Below are 17035 nucleotides of genomic sequence, written 5' to 3' on the forward strand. Positions count from 1 at the left end.
AGTGAGCCATTAATACTTATTTTCCTACTGGGTAGCTGGTCAGGTTCTCAAGTGCGGATGCGTGGACACAAAAGGCTAATCTATAATGGCAGGCGTTGTTTTCTTTTCGGCCCAGGTACGGCCTTGCAGAAAACATCAGTTGGTAAAATTTATGACGTGTTTGTGGGAAGGTGTTCGATGCAGAGAAAATACAACCAATACACTGATACCACATATAAAATACCTGCACTTACACCCAATGCACTCTGTATATACACTCCTGGAAATTGAAATAAGAACACCGTGAATTCATTGTCCCAGGAAGGGGAAACTTTATTGACACATTCCTGGGCTCAGATACATCACATGATCACACTGACAGAACCACAGGCACATAGACACAGGCAACAGAGCATGCACAATGTCGGCACTAGTACAGTGTATATCCACCTTTCGCAGCAATGCAGGCTGCTATTCTCCCATGGAGACGACCGTAGAGATGCTGGATGTAGTCCTGTGGAACGGCTTGCCATGCCATTTCCACCTGGCGCCTCAGTTGGACCAGCGTTCGTGCTGGACGTGCAGACCGCGTGAGACGACGCTTCATCCAGTCCCAAACATGCTCAATGAGGGACAGATCCGGAGATCTTGCTGGCCAGGGTAGTTGACTTACACCTTCTAGAGCACGTTGGGTGGCACGGGATACATGCGGACGTGCATTGTCCTGTTGGAACAGCAAGTTCCCTTGCCGGTCTAGGAATGGTAGAACGATGGGTTCGATGACGGTTTGGATGTACCGTGCACTATTCAGTGTCCCCTCGACGATCACCAGAGGTGTACGGCCAGTGTAGGAGATCGCTCCCCAGACCATGATGCCGGGTGTTGGCCCTGTGTGCCTCGGTCGTATGCAGTCCTGATTGTGGCGCTCACCTGCACGGCGCCAAACACGCATACGACCATCATTGGCACCAAGGCAGAAGCGACTCTCATCGCTGAAGACGACACGTCTCCATTCGTCTTTCCATTCACACCTGTCGCGACACCACTGGAGGCGGGCTGCACGATGTTGGGGCGTGAGCGGAAGACGGCCTAACGGTGTGCGGGACCGTATCCCAGCTTCATGGAGACGGTTGCGAATGGTCCTCGCCGATACCCCAGGAGCAGCAGTGTCCCTAATTTGCTGGGAAGTGGCGGTGCGGTCCCCTACGGCACTGCGTAGGATTCTACGGTCTTGGCGTGCATCCGTGCGTCGCTGCGGTCCGGTCCCAGGTCGACGGGCACGTGCACCTTCCGCCGACCACTGGCGACAACATCGATGTACTGTGGAGACCTCACGCCCCACGTGTTGAGCAATTCGGCGGTACGTCCACCCGGCCTCCCGCATGCCCACTGTACGCCCTCGCTCAAAGTCCGTCAGCTACACATACGGTTCGCGTCCACGCTATCGCGGCATGCTACCAGTGTTAAAGACTGCGATGGAGCTCCGTATGCCACGGCAAATTGGCTGACACTGACGGCGGCGGTGCACAAATGCTGCGCAGCTAGCGCCATTCGACGGCCAACACCGCGGTTCCTGGTGTGTCCGCTGTGCCGCGTGTGTGATCATTGCTTGTACAGCTCTCTCGCAGTGTCCGGAGCAAGTATGGTGGGTCTGACACACCGGTGTCAATGTGTTCTTTTTTCCATTTCCAGGTGTGTATATCCTTAACATCAGTTTGCTGCAAAATTCTTGAACACATTCTGAGTTCGAATATAATAAATTTCCTTAAGAAAGAAAAGCTTCTGTCCACATATCAACACGGGCTTAAAAAGCATCACTCGTGCGAAACTCAGCTTGCCTTGCCATTTTCTCACATGATATACTGCAAACTGTGAATGAAGGGTAACAGGCAAATTCTATAGTTCTAGATTTCCGAAAAGCATTTGGCACGATGACCTACTTTAAACTGTTAACGAAAGACGAGAATATTGGCTAGGTTCTTAGGTATGTGAGTGGCTCGAACTTCTTAAGTAACATAACCTAGTATGTTGTTCTCGACGGCGAGTGTTCTTCAGAGACAAGCGTATCGTTAAGAATCTACCAGGAAAGTGTGATAGAACTGCTATTGTTTTCTACATACGTAGCGATCTCGCGGACATGATGAGTAGCAATCTGCGGTTGTTTTCTGATCATGCTGTTGTGCACAGCAAGATGTCGAAGTTGAGTGACGGTATGAGAATACTAGATGACTTAGGCAATATTTCTAGTTGGTGTGATGAATGACAGCTGATTCTACATGTTGAAAAATGTAAGATAATGCATATGAGTAGGAAAAACAAACTAGTAATATTCGGATACAACATTAGTATGTTCTGCTTCGCCCGGTCTCGTCGTTTAGATATTTGTGCGTAACGTTGCAAACCGATAAAAAATGAAACGAGCATGTGCACATTATGGAAGGGAAGGCTAATGGTAGACTTCGGTTTATTGCGAGAATTTAGGGAAAGAATGGTTCATCCGTAAAGGAGACGGCATACAGGACGCTGGTACGACCTATTCTTGAGTTCTCCTTGAGTGTCTGGGATCCTCACAAGGTCGGATTAAAAGAAGGCATCGAAGCAGTTCAGAGGCAGGCTGTTAGATTTGCTACCGGTAGGTTCGAACAAAAGGCAAGTAATATGGAGATTCTGTGGAAAGCCATATGGGAATCCCTGAAGGCAAGGCGACGTTGTTTTTGGAGAACTCTCCTGAGAAAATTAAGACAACCGGACTTTGAAGATGATTGCAGAATGATTATACTGACGTCAACAAACATTTTGCGTAAGGACCATGAAGATAGGGAATTAGGGCTCCTAGGGAGGCATACGGCAGTAGTTTTTATCTTGCTCTGTTTGCGAGTGGAATGGGAAAGGAAATGAGTAGTAGTGGTACGGGTTATCTTCCGCCGCGCACCGTACAGTGGTTTGCAGTGTATGTACGCGGATGTAGGTGTAGAGCACTAAGTTAGCACATCGAAAAGCGATGCCACGTTCATGTCACCAATTTAGATGCTCTTAATAGGTAATGCGTTAAGTCTGCTCGTCACATTCCCTTTCTATGCATCTATATCTTAGCGAGTAAAACAGCCAGGTATCCAGAGATGCACAGCCTTTCTTTCCACTCATTTTTCTAGATTTTATCCTTATTCTTAACCATAGCAAAGAAAACCGCAAAAAATACACATGGTTCCAAGTATCATCTTATCTGGTCTTGAGTCTGTGGCAAGTATCTGCCCCTGTAACGTAGATGGCGAATCGATTTTCACATAGACTGACTTAAAGTCCTGCACGTAAATTCCGTAACAAATAGCTAATCAGCAACTCATTCCGGCCGTTATCAAATTCTCCATTAAAAAGAGATTACTCCTTGTCTAGTTCCCCTTGACAACCCACTTGATAGCAGATTTGATCACCATAATATTACCACAAAATGGTTCTGTAATAGGTGAAAACTCATTTAAATTCTTCTGTCTAAGGAACGTACCATTTTAGGTGTAATTTACTTTGCAGATGTCATTAACGAGATTGCGTAGGTTCTCCAACAATAACCTTAAACCAAAGCGTGCATTAATTTGGTCTTCTCTTATTAATATCAGTGCTAGGGATGTTTAGCACGCTGAATGAGTCCACGCTGACACTTTGCACTACCGTAGGAGACTGGTCATTTGCGACAACCTAGGCTCCTTTTATTCTCTAAAGTTTCACGAAGACGGCGCTTCCAGTCACGTACTCACGCGTACTGAGCAGTGCTACTGAGTAAGCTGTTTACAGCTGCATTGGAAAGGAAGGAGATAAAGCTCGTAAATGTAAATGTCATATTGCTGTAAAAGAGTTGTGACTGGATTCACAGTGTCCTGAGGTATTCATGAAAATAACCCATTTACGATGCAGCGCAAATTCTGCGAGCAGAGTATATACACTACTGGCCTCAAGGACCCACCGTTTACAAATCCTGACAAAATATTCATGTAATCATCATCCGAGGTAACAACAGAAACTACCCCCTTATAATTCGAAACTTATGGAACGATTTCAACCAAATTTACACTACTGGCCATTAAAATTGCTACACCACGAAGATGAAGTGCTACAGACGCGAAATTTAACCGACAGGAAGAAGATGCTGTGATATGCAAATGATTGGCTTTTCAGAGCATTCACACGAGATTGGCGCCGGTGGCGACACCTACAACGTGCTGACATTAGGAAAGTTTCCAACTGATTTCTCATATAAAAACAGCAGTTGACCGGCGTTGCCTGGTGAAACGTTGTTGTGATGCCTCGTGCAAGGAGGAGAAATGCGTACCAACACGTTTCCAACTTTGATAAAGGTCGGATTGTAGCCTATCGCGATTGCGGTTTAACGTATCGCAACATTTCTGCTCGCGTTGGTGGAGATCTAATGACTGTTAGCAGGATATGGAATCGGTGGGTACAGGAGGGTAATACGGAACCCCGTGCTGGACCCAAACGGCCTCGTATCACTAGCAGTCGAGATGATAGGCATCTTATCCATAAGGCTGTAACGGATCGTGCAGCCACGTCTCGATCCCTGAGTCAACATATGGGGACGTTTGCAAGACAACAACCATCTGCGCGAACAGTTCGACGACGTTTGCAGCAGCATGGACTATCAGCTCGGAGACCATGGCTGCGGTTACCCTTGACGCTGCATCACAGACAGGAGCGCCAGTGATGGTGTACTCAGCGACGAACCTGGGTGCGCGAACGGCAAAAAGTCATTTTTTCGGATGAATCCGGGTTCTGTTTACAGCATCATGATGGTCGCATCCGTGTTTGGCGACATCGCGCTCAACACACATTGGAAGCGTGTATTCATCATCGCCATACTGGCATATGACCCGGCGTGATGGCTTATACGTCTCGGTCACCTCTTGTTCGCAATGGCGGAACTTTGAACAGTGGACGTTACATTTCAGCGTTGTTACGACCCGTGGCTCTACCCTTCATTCGATCCCTGCGAAACCCTATATTTCAGCAGGATAATGCACGACCGAATGTTGCAGGTCCTTTACGGGCCTTTCTGGATACATAAAATGTTCGACTGCTGCCCTGGCCAGCACTTTCTCCAGATCTCTCACCAAGTGAAAACGTCTGGTCAATGGTGGCCGAGCAGCTGCCTCGTCAGAATCCGCCTGTCACTACTCTTGATGAACTGTGGTATCGTGTTGAAGATTCACGGGCAGCTGTACCTGTACACGCCATCCAAGCTCTGTTTCACTCAATGCCCTGGCGTTTCAAGGTCAGAGGTGGTTGTTCTGGGTACTGATTTCTCAGGATCTATGCATCCAAATTGCGTGAAAATGTAATCACGCGTCAGTTCTAGTATGATATATTTGTCCAATGAATACCCGTTTATCATCTGCATTTCTTCTGGGTGTAGCAATTTTAATGGTCAGTAGTGTTAAAAACATCTAGACCTACGCACAGAATGTGCTGCGACCGCAGCAGCAGCGCGATTCCGCACTGAAGCGCCTAGAACCGCTCGGTCACTGCGGCCGGCCCAACTGCTGTCCCTAATAATGGCCTTCTCTCCCTCTCTCACTGAAGCCGATTCTTGGTCCATTGTAGCTGTCCACAATGTTTCGCAGTACTTTCAATCCCTAGTGTGTATTCATAAATTTGCAAAATTCTATGAACTTCGTCCAAAGACGAATCTGGAAACCTTAACACCTGAGTTCCGACACCTTTGTCAGATTGCGTAGTAAATAACCCAGTCGCTTATTAGGGAATCCGTATAAAATTGCTTGCATTGTTCATTCACATACACAAAATTGCTACAACAACGCAATATGATTCCGACTGCAATTCCCGACTGTGGTGGAATTCTAATCTTGAAAACACCGTATCCATTTTGTGACTATAATGTTCTGAAAATACTTCACGAGTCCTTTAGAACGACAACGTAGAGAACTTTCAGGGGGTCTAGTTTTCTAAGAAAACCTAGTTTTCTAAGAAAACACGCTACTCCCTGAGACGATCAAGACAAAAGACCGATTTCTGGATATCAGGATCATTTACCTTGAGAGCAACGAAATGATGCTACACTCGATGTAAGTACATTTCACAGTCATCAGTGCCGTCTTCAGATGATCGAAACAGGGGAACCGCAGGTTTTTGCAAGATGTACCTGAAAACCCAGCTAACTGTTACTTTCCCATGTCCATATGCAGCTGGTGTCATTCCTTTTTAGCTACATACTGTTGCTGCAGTAAGGGCTATTTTCTTGCTGTCGCATCGTAATCTGTTGTTGGAGTCGCTGTCACTGCTAAAGTTGTTCTTGCACACATTTTAAGGGATTTACATACGCACCATCCCACCGACCGACCGACTGACTGACCAACCAGTTTCGTGTGCAGCCTACACACGTCACGACTGACTTATCTCAACGATTACGGAGGCACCTGTTCCTATCACTGGCTGTGAATTGTACATAGTAATTTCATTAAGGCTATGTTCGACGAGGAGCCGCTTGGCTTGACACATAAAGTGGAATTTGCCTGGGCCTTTTTTTTATTTCAGATGTAACAAGGACAAGAAAAGTAGAGAGAAATACGTTGGCAAAGTAGTGGCTAATCCAAAGAGGAATTTATCCACGATCTGTTACTTAAGGAGATGGGAACTGAACGATTTTAGTAATTACCTAAGAGTAGATAAAACATGCTTTTCCGAGCTGCTGAACATCACGAAGCATTTCGTAACAAAAAAGAATATAGACACGTGAGAGGCTCTAAGCTGCGAGAAGAGGCTGTTAGCTACATTACGATTTCTAGCCACTGGCAGAAATTATGAGGTGCAGGACTACTACTTAAAATTAGTCCTGAAACATGCATCGTGATTCATAGTTGCCTAAGGAAATTAATCATGGTAAAGCAAAATAAGTAAAACAAATGAAGTTCATGTAAACTTTATTTTTGTATGTGGCGTAAGAGATGTCCCCTATAAGTTTCATTTCACATTAGAAGAAGAAATATGTGCATAGCAAGCCAAACTACTGCTACATTCAAATTCTTTGTTAAGATGTGTTTTTTGGTGCTATAAGCTAATTTCTGTTCCATGGTCATTCTCAGATTGTATCCATAATACATGGTTAACGCTGTCACTATCTAATACCTTGTCTTGCTGCGTATCGTAGGTGTAACGGAGACGAAATTGTTATTCTACAGATATGTAATGTCTCAGCAGATGCCTTCGTTGTTGAACAATATTTGTAAGATCTATTTAAGATCTAAAAGTTTGGTAGCTGCTCTGAGCTGTGGTTGCCCCCCTCCCCTAAAAAGTTATTTGAAACATGTTACAGAGATCATGTGCAATTTTGATGTTGTTTGAGAGCAACCTTGCCAAATAAAGGATTAAGACTGAATTAAATAACTTTCAGATGAGCAACTCCCTCTACTTTTGAAATTATCATCAGGGGAAATGTTCAAAAATTTTTTGTGTTAATTGACTGTTCCATTGGTTCTTGGTAAAATATTTTATATTTTATAATTGGAAAAACACACTGTACTAGTGTAACGGTCTAGTGTTGTATTATTTTATTATATTTTTATTTTCGTAAAAAAAATAAGTATTGCAGAATATTACATCAGTGTCGTGCGTTTGTTCATTCATAATAGCCGTTTTAGGTCCTTTACGATTAATATCAATTCATTACACTAATATTTAATAATGTTAAGTCCTTTCATTGTATTACTTTTAAGTAAAATATACATCCTTGACTTCTTTCCTGATCCCAGAAATCTTTGTCCACGGGAGACTTAGAATACGACTAATGCAACATGTAGACGTTTCTTAGAAAAAAATGTTATGCAGTTACTGAAAGTGACGCATCGACAGGCTACAGTAATAATAATGTTGGTCATTCGTCACTCTGACAAATGATCGCTATATACTGTGTTAATAAAAACACTGAAATTAGAAGAGTCATTTATATGGATAGCTTCCCATGAGTGGAGTATTAAAAAAAGTTCCACGTGCCCTTGTTTGAATAAATTATGAAATTAGTGTTGCACTATTTTTTTGTTTTAGTTCTTTCGTTTGAGTTAAGTTGGCTGATTCTTGAAAATTACATGTGTTCTGTTCCATGGCAGACGTTGGTCATCTCCAGTGGGCGAAGCACTTCCTGCAGAGGATCCGTAACAACCATGGTGACATGCCTAAAGACGTGGAGGCGATTGTCAAGGCCATACAGCAGCGCATCTTATCGCTGTACGCCGACCTCAGCAAAATTACGGCATACAAGGCCCCTACCTGCTGCAGTACAGATCCAGAGTGCGTTCTACACCATAATCTTTGGTCAACTCGCTGAGAGTTTTGTTTAAAGTACAGGGATTTCAAAAAGGATTCGTCCTATTTCACAGTACTGTATCTTGTATATGAATGAAGATGGAAACCTGGTTTAAGTTTTTGCCTTGGCGCCGTTAGTAAGTTGTTTGTTCAAGGATTTGCTGGTAGGGGTCTGCCTGGTGCTTCTAGAACCCTCGTTATCACTCTTTTCCACAACTGCGACAACATGACGAAAATTTCATCTTTCAATAGGACGGATCCCTACCGCGTTGGCACCTGCACGTAAGAGCACTTCTTAACATTCAGCTATGTCCAGGAAGCATAGGTCGCAAGGAGCGTACGGATCATAAATTGCAGCATTGGCCTACGGTCGGCAAATTCCATATAATGTAATTTTTATGAGGGTTTGTGAAAGCGTCCGTATATGTGCCTCCCTTTCCAGCAACTTCATGTGAACTGCGAGGCCAAATGTCTGCAGCAGTGTATGCAGTGACGCCACGAAAGCTCGCAGCAGTATGGGGCAGGTTTTGGAGGTTTGTCGTGCGTCTGATGGAGAACACATTGGACTTTTATGAAAGGGTAATGAAAATTTTGATCTTAAACGAAACTATAAAAACTATATCATTATTTTACGGGCATGCATGTAAAGGATACATTTGAGAATTCGGTTGGTTCTATAGAAAATATAAACTTGCAGATCTATGCACATGTTGGAATTCAGTTCATCTTCATTCATATAGAGGATATAGTCCGTGAAATCCGATGGATCCTTTCTAAACATCCTGTATCGTTGTATATTCAATGTTGTATCATATTTAATTGTATCAGTAGACATCCTCATCCACAACACATAAAACAATTTTCCCCACAGCTCTAACGCATTTAACACTTCGTCATATACTCTGATCATCACTTTATAATTTTGTGCATTGTTTTCTGTCCGACGAGAGCCAGTTGATGGCTGTTGGCTGAGAGGAGAGTATTGTGTTTTACACGAATGACTTGCGCACACGTCCATCAGACCAACATGGGGCTGAAGCACGCCGCTCACCATCTACTTCGCAATATTACAGTAGGATCTACCATTGCACTGGTCAGATTTCGGCCAACGACCAAGCAATGGTTTCATCAAGTAAAGCAATAACTCACGATTACTCCCAGTTCTCGAATACCTATCTCAAGAAGAGTGAAATTTAGACAACTGTGTCCTGTGGTGTAACTAAACATAAACTTCTTTGGACATTTTTGGAACGTCCAGAGGTGCGCGCAGAAATCCACACTGAACTTTATTCTACGGAAGGCGAGTCATGCAGAAGAGAGGGATAACCCATACCAGTGACCACTTTTTTGGACAGGTTTTGGAAGAAAATCAAACCATGGTTCTCCGAAATGTGTAGTGTGACTCAGTACCAAGCGTGGGAATTGTAGTGTGCGTGAATTACAGGCTAATTTACTTTGTAGCTGAAAGCTTTCATTTTGTTACTGTCCGAAAACTGCAATATATTATTTGGTATCGTAAGGTGCGTACATTCATTCACTGGGCTCAGTTCGCTGTCATCCATATATAAAGAGCTGCAATTGATCAAGAAGAGCAGTTATGCCACACAGTTAGTTTCGACACTGATAATTAATGTGACAAAGAGCGTGACTGTTGTTCATGTTGTGAGAGTTCGAGATGTCAGTGGAAACTGAGCTCGCAGTGTGTGGGGAAGCAAGTATAGCTTTCACCGCCTCTCTCGCAAGGGAGATACTCTGTAATCGATCTACGCCGACGAATGCTTGTCATTGTGAAAGAAAGGGCCTCTTTTGTGAAATCCACACCCAACACCTCCGTATGATGTCACTTTCATTGCACAATCATTATAAAGTAATAGTAATTGTTTACTATCATTGTACAGTAGTATGTTGTTGTTGTTGTTGTCTTCAGTCCTGAGACTGGTTTGATGCAGCTCTCCGTGCTACTCTATCCTGTGCAAGCTGCTTCATCTCCCAGTACCTACTGCAACCTACATCCTTCTGAATCTGCTTAGTGTACTCATCTCTCGGTCTCCCTCTACGATTTTTACCCTCCACGCTGCCCTCCAATGCTAAATTTGTGATCCCTTGATGCCTCAAAACATGTCCTACCAACCGATCCCTTCTTCTAGTCAAGTTGTGCCACAAACTTCTCTTCTCCCCAATCCTATTCAATACCTCCTCATTAGTTACGTGATCTATCCACCTTATCTTCAGTATTCTTCTGTAGCACCACATTTCAAAAGCTTCTATTCTCTTCTTGTCCAAACTATTTATCGTCCATGTTTCACTTCCATACATGGCTACACTCCAAACAAATACTTTCATAAACGACTTCCTGATACATAAATCTATATTCGATGTTAACAAATTTCTCTTCTTAAGAAACGCTTTCCTTGCCATTGCCAGTCTACATTTTATATCCTCTCTGCTTCGACCATCATCAGTTACTTTACTTCCTAAATAGCAAAACTCCTTTACTACTTTAAGTGGCTCATTTCCTAATCTAATTCCCTCAGCATCACCCGATTTAATTTGACTACATTCCATTATCCTCGTTTTGCTTTTGTTAATGTTCATCTTATATCCTCCTTTCAAGACACTGTCCATTCCGTTCAACTGCTCTTCCAAGTCCTTTGCCGTCTCTGACACAATTACAATGTCATCGGCGAACCTCAAAGTTTTTACTTCGTCTCCATGAATTTTAATACCTACTCCAAATTTTTCTTTTGTTTCCTTTACTGCTTGCTCAATATACAGATTGAATAACATCGGGGAGAGGCTACAACCCTGTCTCACTCCTTTCCCAACCACTGCTTCCCTTTCATGCCCCTCGACTCTTATGACTGCCATCTGTACAAATTATAAATAGCCTTTCGCTCCCTGTATTTTACCCCTGCCACCTTTAGAATTTGAAAAAGAGTATGCCAGTCAACATTGTCAAAAGCTTTCTCTAAGTCTACAAATGCTAGAAACGTAGGTTTGCCTTTTCTTAATCTTTCTTCTAAGATAAGTCGTAAGGTCAGTATTGCCTCACGTGTTCCAACATTTCGACGGAATCCAAACTGATCGTCCCCGAGGTCCGCATCTACCAGTTTTTCCATTCGTCTGTAAAGAATTCGCGTTAGTATCTTGCAGCCGTGGCTTATTAAACTGATGGTTCGGTAATTTTCACATCTGTCAGCACCTGCTTTCTTTGGGATTGGAATTACTATATTCTTCTTGAAGTCTGAGGGTATTTCGCCTGTCTCATACATCTTGCTCACCAGCTGGTAGAGTTTTGTCAGGACTGGTTCTCCCAAGGCCGTCAGTAGTTCCAATGGAATGTTGTCTCCTCCGGGGGCCTTGTTTCGACTCACGTCTTTCAGTGCTCTGTCAAACTCTTCACGCAGTATCGTATCTCCCATTTCGTCTTCATCTACATCCTCTTCCATTTCCATAATATTGTCCTCAAGTACATCGCCCTTGTATAAACCTTCTATATACTCCTTCCACCTTTCTGCCTTCCCTTCTTTGCTTAGAACTGGGTTTCCATCTGAGCTCTTGATATTCATACACGTGGTTCTCTTCTCTCCAAAGGTCTCTTTAATTTTCCTGTAGGCAGTATCTATCTTACCCCTAGTGAGATATGCCTCCACATCCTTACATTTGTCCTCTAGCCATCCCTGTTTAGCCATTTTGCACTTCCTGTCGATCTCATTTTTGAGACGTTTGTATTCCTTTTTGCCTGCTTCATTTACTGCATTTTAATATTTTCTCCTTTCATCAATTAAATTCAATATTTCTTCTGTTACCCAAGGATTTCTAGCAGCCCTCGTCTTTGTACCTACTTTATACTCTGCTGCCTTCACTACTTCATCCCTCAGAGCTACCCATTCTTCTTCTACTGTATTTCTTTCCCCTATTCCTGTCAATTCTTCCCTTATGCTCTCCCTCAAACTCTGTACAACCTCTGGTTCTTTCAGTTTATCCAGGTCCCATCTCCTTAATTTCTCACATTTTTGCAGTTTCTTCAGTTTTAATCTACAGGTCATAGCCAATAGATTGTGGTCAGAGTCCACATCTGCCCCTGGAAATGTCTTACAACTTAAAACCTGGTGCCTAAATCTCTGTCTTACCATTATATAATCTATCTGATACCTTTTAGTATCTCCAGGGTTCTTCCACGTATCAACCTTCTTTCATGATTCTTAAACCAAGTGTTAGCTATGATTAAGTTGTGCTCTGTGCAAAATTCTACTAGGCGGCTTCCTCTTTCATTTCTTAGCCCCAATCTATATTCACCTACTATGTTTCCTTCTCTCCCTTTTCCTACACTCGAATTCCAGTCACCCATTACTATTAAATTTTCGTCTCCCTTCTCTATCTGAATAATTTCTTTTATTTCATCGTACATTTCTTCAATTTCTTCATCATCTGCAGAGCTAGTTGGCATATAAACTTGTACCACTGTAGTAGGTGTTGGCTTCGTATCTATCTTGGGCACAATAATGCGTTCACTATGCTGTTTGTAGTAGCTTACCCGCATTCCTATTTTCCTATTCATTATTAAACCTACTCCTGCATTACCCCTATTTGATTTTGTGTTTATAACCCTGTAGTCACCTGACCAGAAGTCTTGTTCCTCCTGCCACCGAACTTCACTAATTCCCACTATATCTAACTTTAACCTATCCATTTCCCTTTTTAAATTTTCTAACCTACCTGCCCGATTAAGGGATCTGACATTCCACGCTCCGATCCGTAGAACGCCAGTTTTCTTTCTCCTGATAACGACATCCTCCTGAGTAGTCCCCGCCCGGAGATCCGAATGGGGGACTATTTTACCTCCGGAATATTTTACCCAAGAGGATGCCATCATCATTTAATCATACAGTAAAGCTGCATATCCTCGGGAAAAATTACGGCTGTAGTTTCCCCTTGCTTTCAGCCGTTCGCAGTACCAGCACAGCAAGGCCGTTTTGGTTAATGTTGCAAGGCCAGATCAGTCAATCATCCAGACTGTTGCCCCTGCAACTACTGAAAAGGCTGCTGCCCCTCTTCAGGAACCACACGTTTGTCTGGCCTCTCAACAGATACCCCTCCGTTGTGGTTGCACCTACGGTACGGCCATCTGTATCGCTGAGGCACGCAAGCCTCCCCACCAACGGCAAGGTCCATGGTTCATGGGGGGGGGGGGGGGGGGGGGGGGGATGTGATAAGATAACAAACGGTAAATTTTCAGAAAGACGAAGTAAACATTTCTGGAGTTATTACAATATGTTTAATGCTTTTTACGAGTGGCTAGAAGAAAGGATAGTAACTCCAAATTTGGCATAAAGCTGTTTCTTTTTTACATACAATAAGCTTTCATTAGGTTGAATTACCTTTATCCGCAGTACTGGCTGAGTAATTTCATGCAGAATTCTAATATGTCGTAAAGTACGTAGTGATATGCAGATACTTTTTACTGGAATTCAATAATGAAAATATCCTCTACCAGTAAAAAATTATTAGATCACTGCGAAGTTCCAAATTGACAGGTAATGATCAGTTTTAATCGTCAAAGTGGGCGCGGTTAAAAGAGAGGGCACTGTAGTATTTTCTATAGCGGCTACTGTGTTGCACGCTATTCTGCGTTATGGTATTTATTAATTTCATGTTATACTTCAGTATGTATACATGCAGATAGAGGATCGTTACTGACTTTGTGAGTCACCTACTTGTGATCCCGCTGTCTGTCAAGCAGGACCACGGACGTCTTATACAGGGTCTTCGGAAATTTGCGTTATAAACTACTAGGACTTGTTCAGGAAACTGAGTAGACAATGTTTTGAATTGGAACCCATGTCTGGAAGCACACAGTTTCCGTGCTGCAGCCATTTGGAAACGTATTTGCTAAGTAGCATTGCAGCAGGGTATTCATCGTGAGGGGCGCTTTCGTCGGAGTGCTGATGCCATTTGACATCTGCGCTACCTCGAGCCTCATTCAAGTGTCTGTGAGTAGTAGAACAACAAGGCTGAGTACACGTTTGCAGACTACACCGACATGATCCTTCTCTATGGCGATACTGAGGGTAATGGAGAAGCTGCTCGTTGATTTTATCAAGATCGTTATGCATAGCGCCCGACTCCATCTCACACCCTTTTCGCCACAATTAGGCAACGGCTTCGAGAACGGGGTACCTTCACCGTCAGCAGGCGTAACTGCCGTGCGCCGCACACCCAATTTGGAAGAGGCCGTACTGCATCATGTTGAAGAGAACCCGTCAGCGGGTACACGAGGAACTGCGTGTGCAATGGATGTTGCTCCCAGCATCGTCTGGTGTGTTGTGGATGGCCAACAATTACTTCCATACCACCTCCAACACCCCATACCACCTCTAACACTCACAGACACGCGAATTAGGACCTGCTGAGAGAGGTAGGGCAGACGTCAAACGACATCAACCAATCTGACGTAAGCACTCCCACCATGACTTCCCTGTTGCAAACCTGCCTAATAAACATGTTTTCAAACGGCTGTAGCACGGAAACAGTACGTTTCCAGACGAGGGGGTCTATTCGAAATCTTTTTACTCACCTCACTGCCCTCTACAAGTCCTAAAAGTCTGGAATTGGAATTTCCAAAGAGCCTGTATTGTACTAATTATACCAAACCCTTCTTAGACCATTTACCCCTGAGTGGAACCATATACTAGACAGTACCCCCCCCCCCCCCACCTTCCCCCTATCACCACTCCCCCCCACCATCATCAACTTTGGCACCTAACTAAACTTCAGAAGGAAAGAGAACTTTCTTTGAACACTTTTACTTTAAAAATAGTTAAAGATGTGTGATATTTAGTTTCGTGGGTGTTTTATGAGGTCACTAATGAGTCAATGAGACCATTGCTAACGCTTTTGTCTAACACCCGTTTTTATATTTCAGTTGTTCTCAGTATGTGCACATCATAAATCATTCTTCAGATCCATTCAATTACTTGTTTTAGCAACAATATCGCTATTCAGTCCTGGAATTTGCTATTGCTTGTTTTTATTTTCACGACAATAAACCTCGAATCCCACATTTCTTTTCCACGTGTCATGTGTTGTCTTCGGGTTGAAAGAGAGAGAGAGAGAGAGATAAATAGAGAGAGAGAGAGAGAGAGAGAGAGAATGAACGATGAAGCAATTCCCAGTGCACTGCGATTACTAACTACTATTTCTTCTCAGATAAGAGAGCTAGTTAGCAACAGTGAGCGTAGGCACTTGTAACAGAACATGCTTCACCTGCACTACAGCTTTGCTTGGTAGCACTTGCTTCACCTGCACCTCCATTTAAAATGAATCAAGTTAAAATGTGTCCACTACACCTACTATTTGTAAATCATTTGATTGCTGGATTCCTTAATTCTGCACTATCAGAAATTGGAAGACTTCGGGCTGTTGACGCTCTGTATCTGATCACTCTAATAATAATAATTAACAATAATACTGTGTACAATACTATAGTAGCCCTTATACAGGGTGTCCCAGGAGGAATGGTCAATATTCAGGGAGATAACAGGAATGGTCCATCGAAGAAGAAAGGTGTAGTGAGAGTAGGCTCTAAAATGCACACCTCAAGAGCTATGAGCACTTTTTCATCTTCACTGCTGTGAAACAAATCTCTTCTATTGCAAGCTTCTTGCTGTCCATGTTTTGGGAGGAAAAAGTATAGACCAAAACAAGAAAAAATTGTTTAAGGCACATGGCCTCTAGAACGCCTAAGTTCCGCCAAATTGGCACTGACTGCGTAAAAGAGATGCGTTTCATAGTACCAAAAATCACCATGCCCATAGCTCAAAAGATATGCACTTTACAGCCTATGTTTACTACACTTTTTTCTTGTGTTCATTCATACTTCGACCTCTCAAAATATGGAAAGCAAAGAGTTTGGAATAGAAAAGATGTGTTTCAAAGTATCGTAGATGAAGAAGTGCTGGTAGCTCTTAAGACATGCATTTTAGAGCCTATGTTTATTACACTTTTGTGCTTTGAACGATTGTTCCTTTCATATCCCTGAATATTAGCCATTCCTCCCTGGGCACCTAGCAAACTGCTGTTGTTTTGTCAACTTGTTTATTTACATGTTTCGAAGTGAGCAATGAAGCAATTTCTGGTCTACTGCAGAAACTATCTATAACTTGGCGATGGCATTTTCATGAGATATTTAGCATTTGTTACATATATGTTTCACTTTCATCATGTCCAATGTATGGTACAAAGCAAAAAGTATGTGTGTACAGGATGGGTTATGTGATAAACTTATAATCTCCATAAGCCTACTAACTGAGAAAAAAATAATTATTTATAATTTTCATAATCAGCAACAGTGCTACAAACTGTAATAGTAGTAAAGATTTTTTTAAAATAATTTAGTTTCATGACTGAACCACAATCAAACTCTTTTATTTTTACCCCTCATAAAATTTTCTTTTACCCCTCAGGCCATAATTACCCCCTGGTTGAGAACCACTAAATTAAATGGAGGGACTCGGACAGTTGACTATTTTCTGCAGTGTCGTCCGTGTCAAATATGCGTGGCAAGTGGTTTTAATAACGTGTGAGGGTGTCATTGCGATTATTATTGAACTCTGTAAAAATATGTTATAGATCAACACACCAGTCAATTTTCCCGAACTTAACTATGGCGAATTCTGAAAGCCAGTTGTTAGAAAGGAAATTTTTTATTATTGTAATTTTAAAGCGCATA

The 17035-nt window shown here is 42.8% G+C and overlaps 1 protein-coding gene across 1 annotated transcript in view; it reads left to right on the top strand.

Moving 5' to 3' along the window:
• LOC126354347 (uncharacterized) overlaps positions 1-17035 on the top strand; it is a 203994-nt gene that overhangs the window by 125668 nt on the left and 61291 nt on the right. The window contains exon 5 of the mRNA XM_050003922.1: positions 8109-8289. Within this exon, the coding sequence (XP_049859879.1) occupies positions 8109-8289 (181 nt within the window). The remainder of the gene's footprint in view (positions 1-8108; positions 8290-17035) is intronic.

The sequence above is a fragment of the Schistocerca gregaria genome, chromosome 3 (genome assembly GCF_023897955.1).
Source record: "Schistocerca gregaria isolate iqSchGreg1 chromosome 3, iqSchGreg1.2, whole genome shotgun sequence".
In the NCBI taxonomy this organism is placed as follows: Eukaryota; Metazoa; Arthropoda; class Insecta; order Orthoptera; family Acrididae; genus Schistocerca; species Schistocerca gregaria.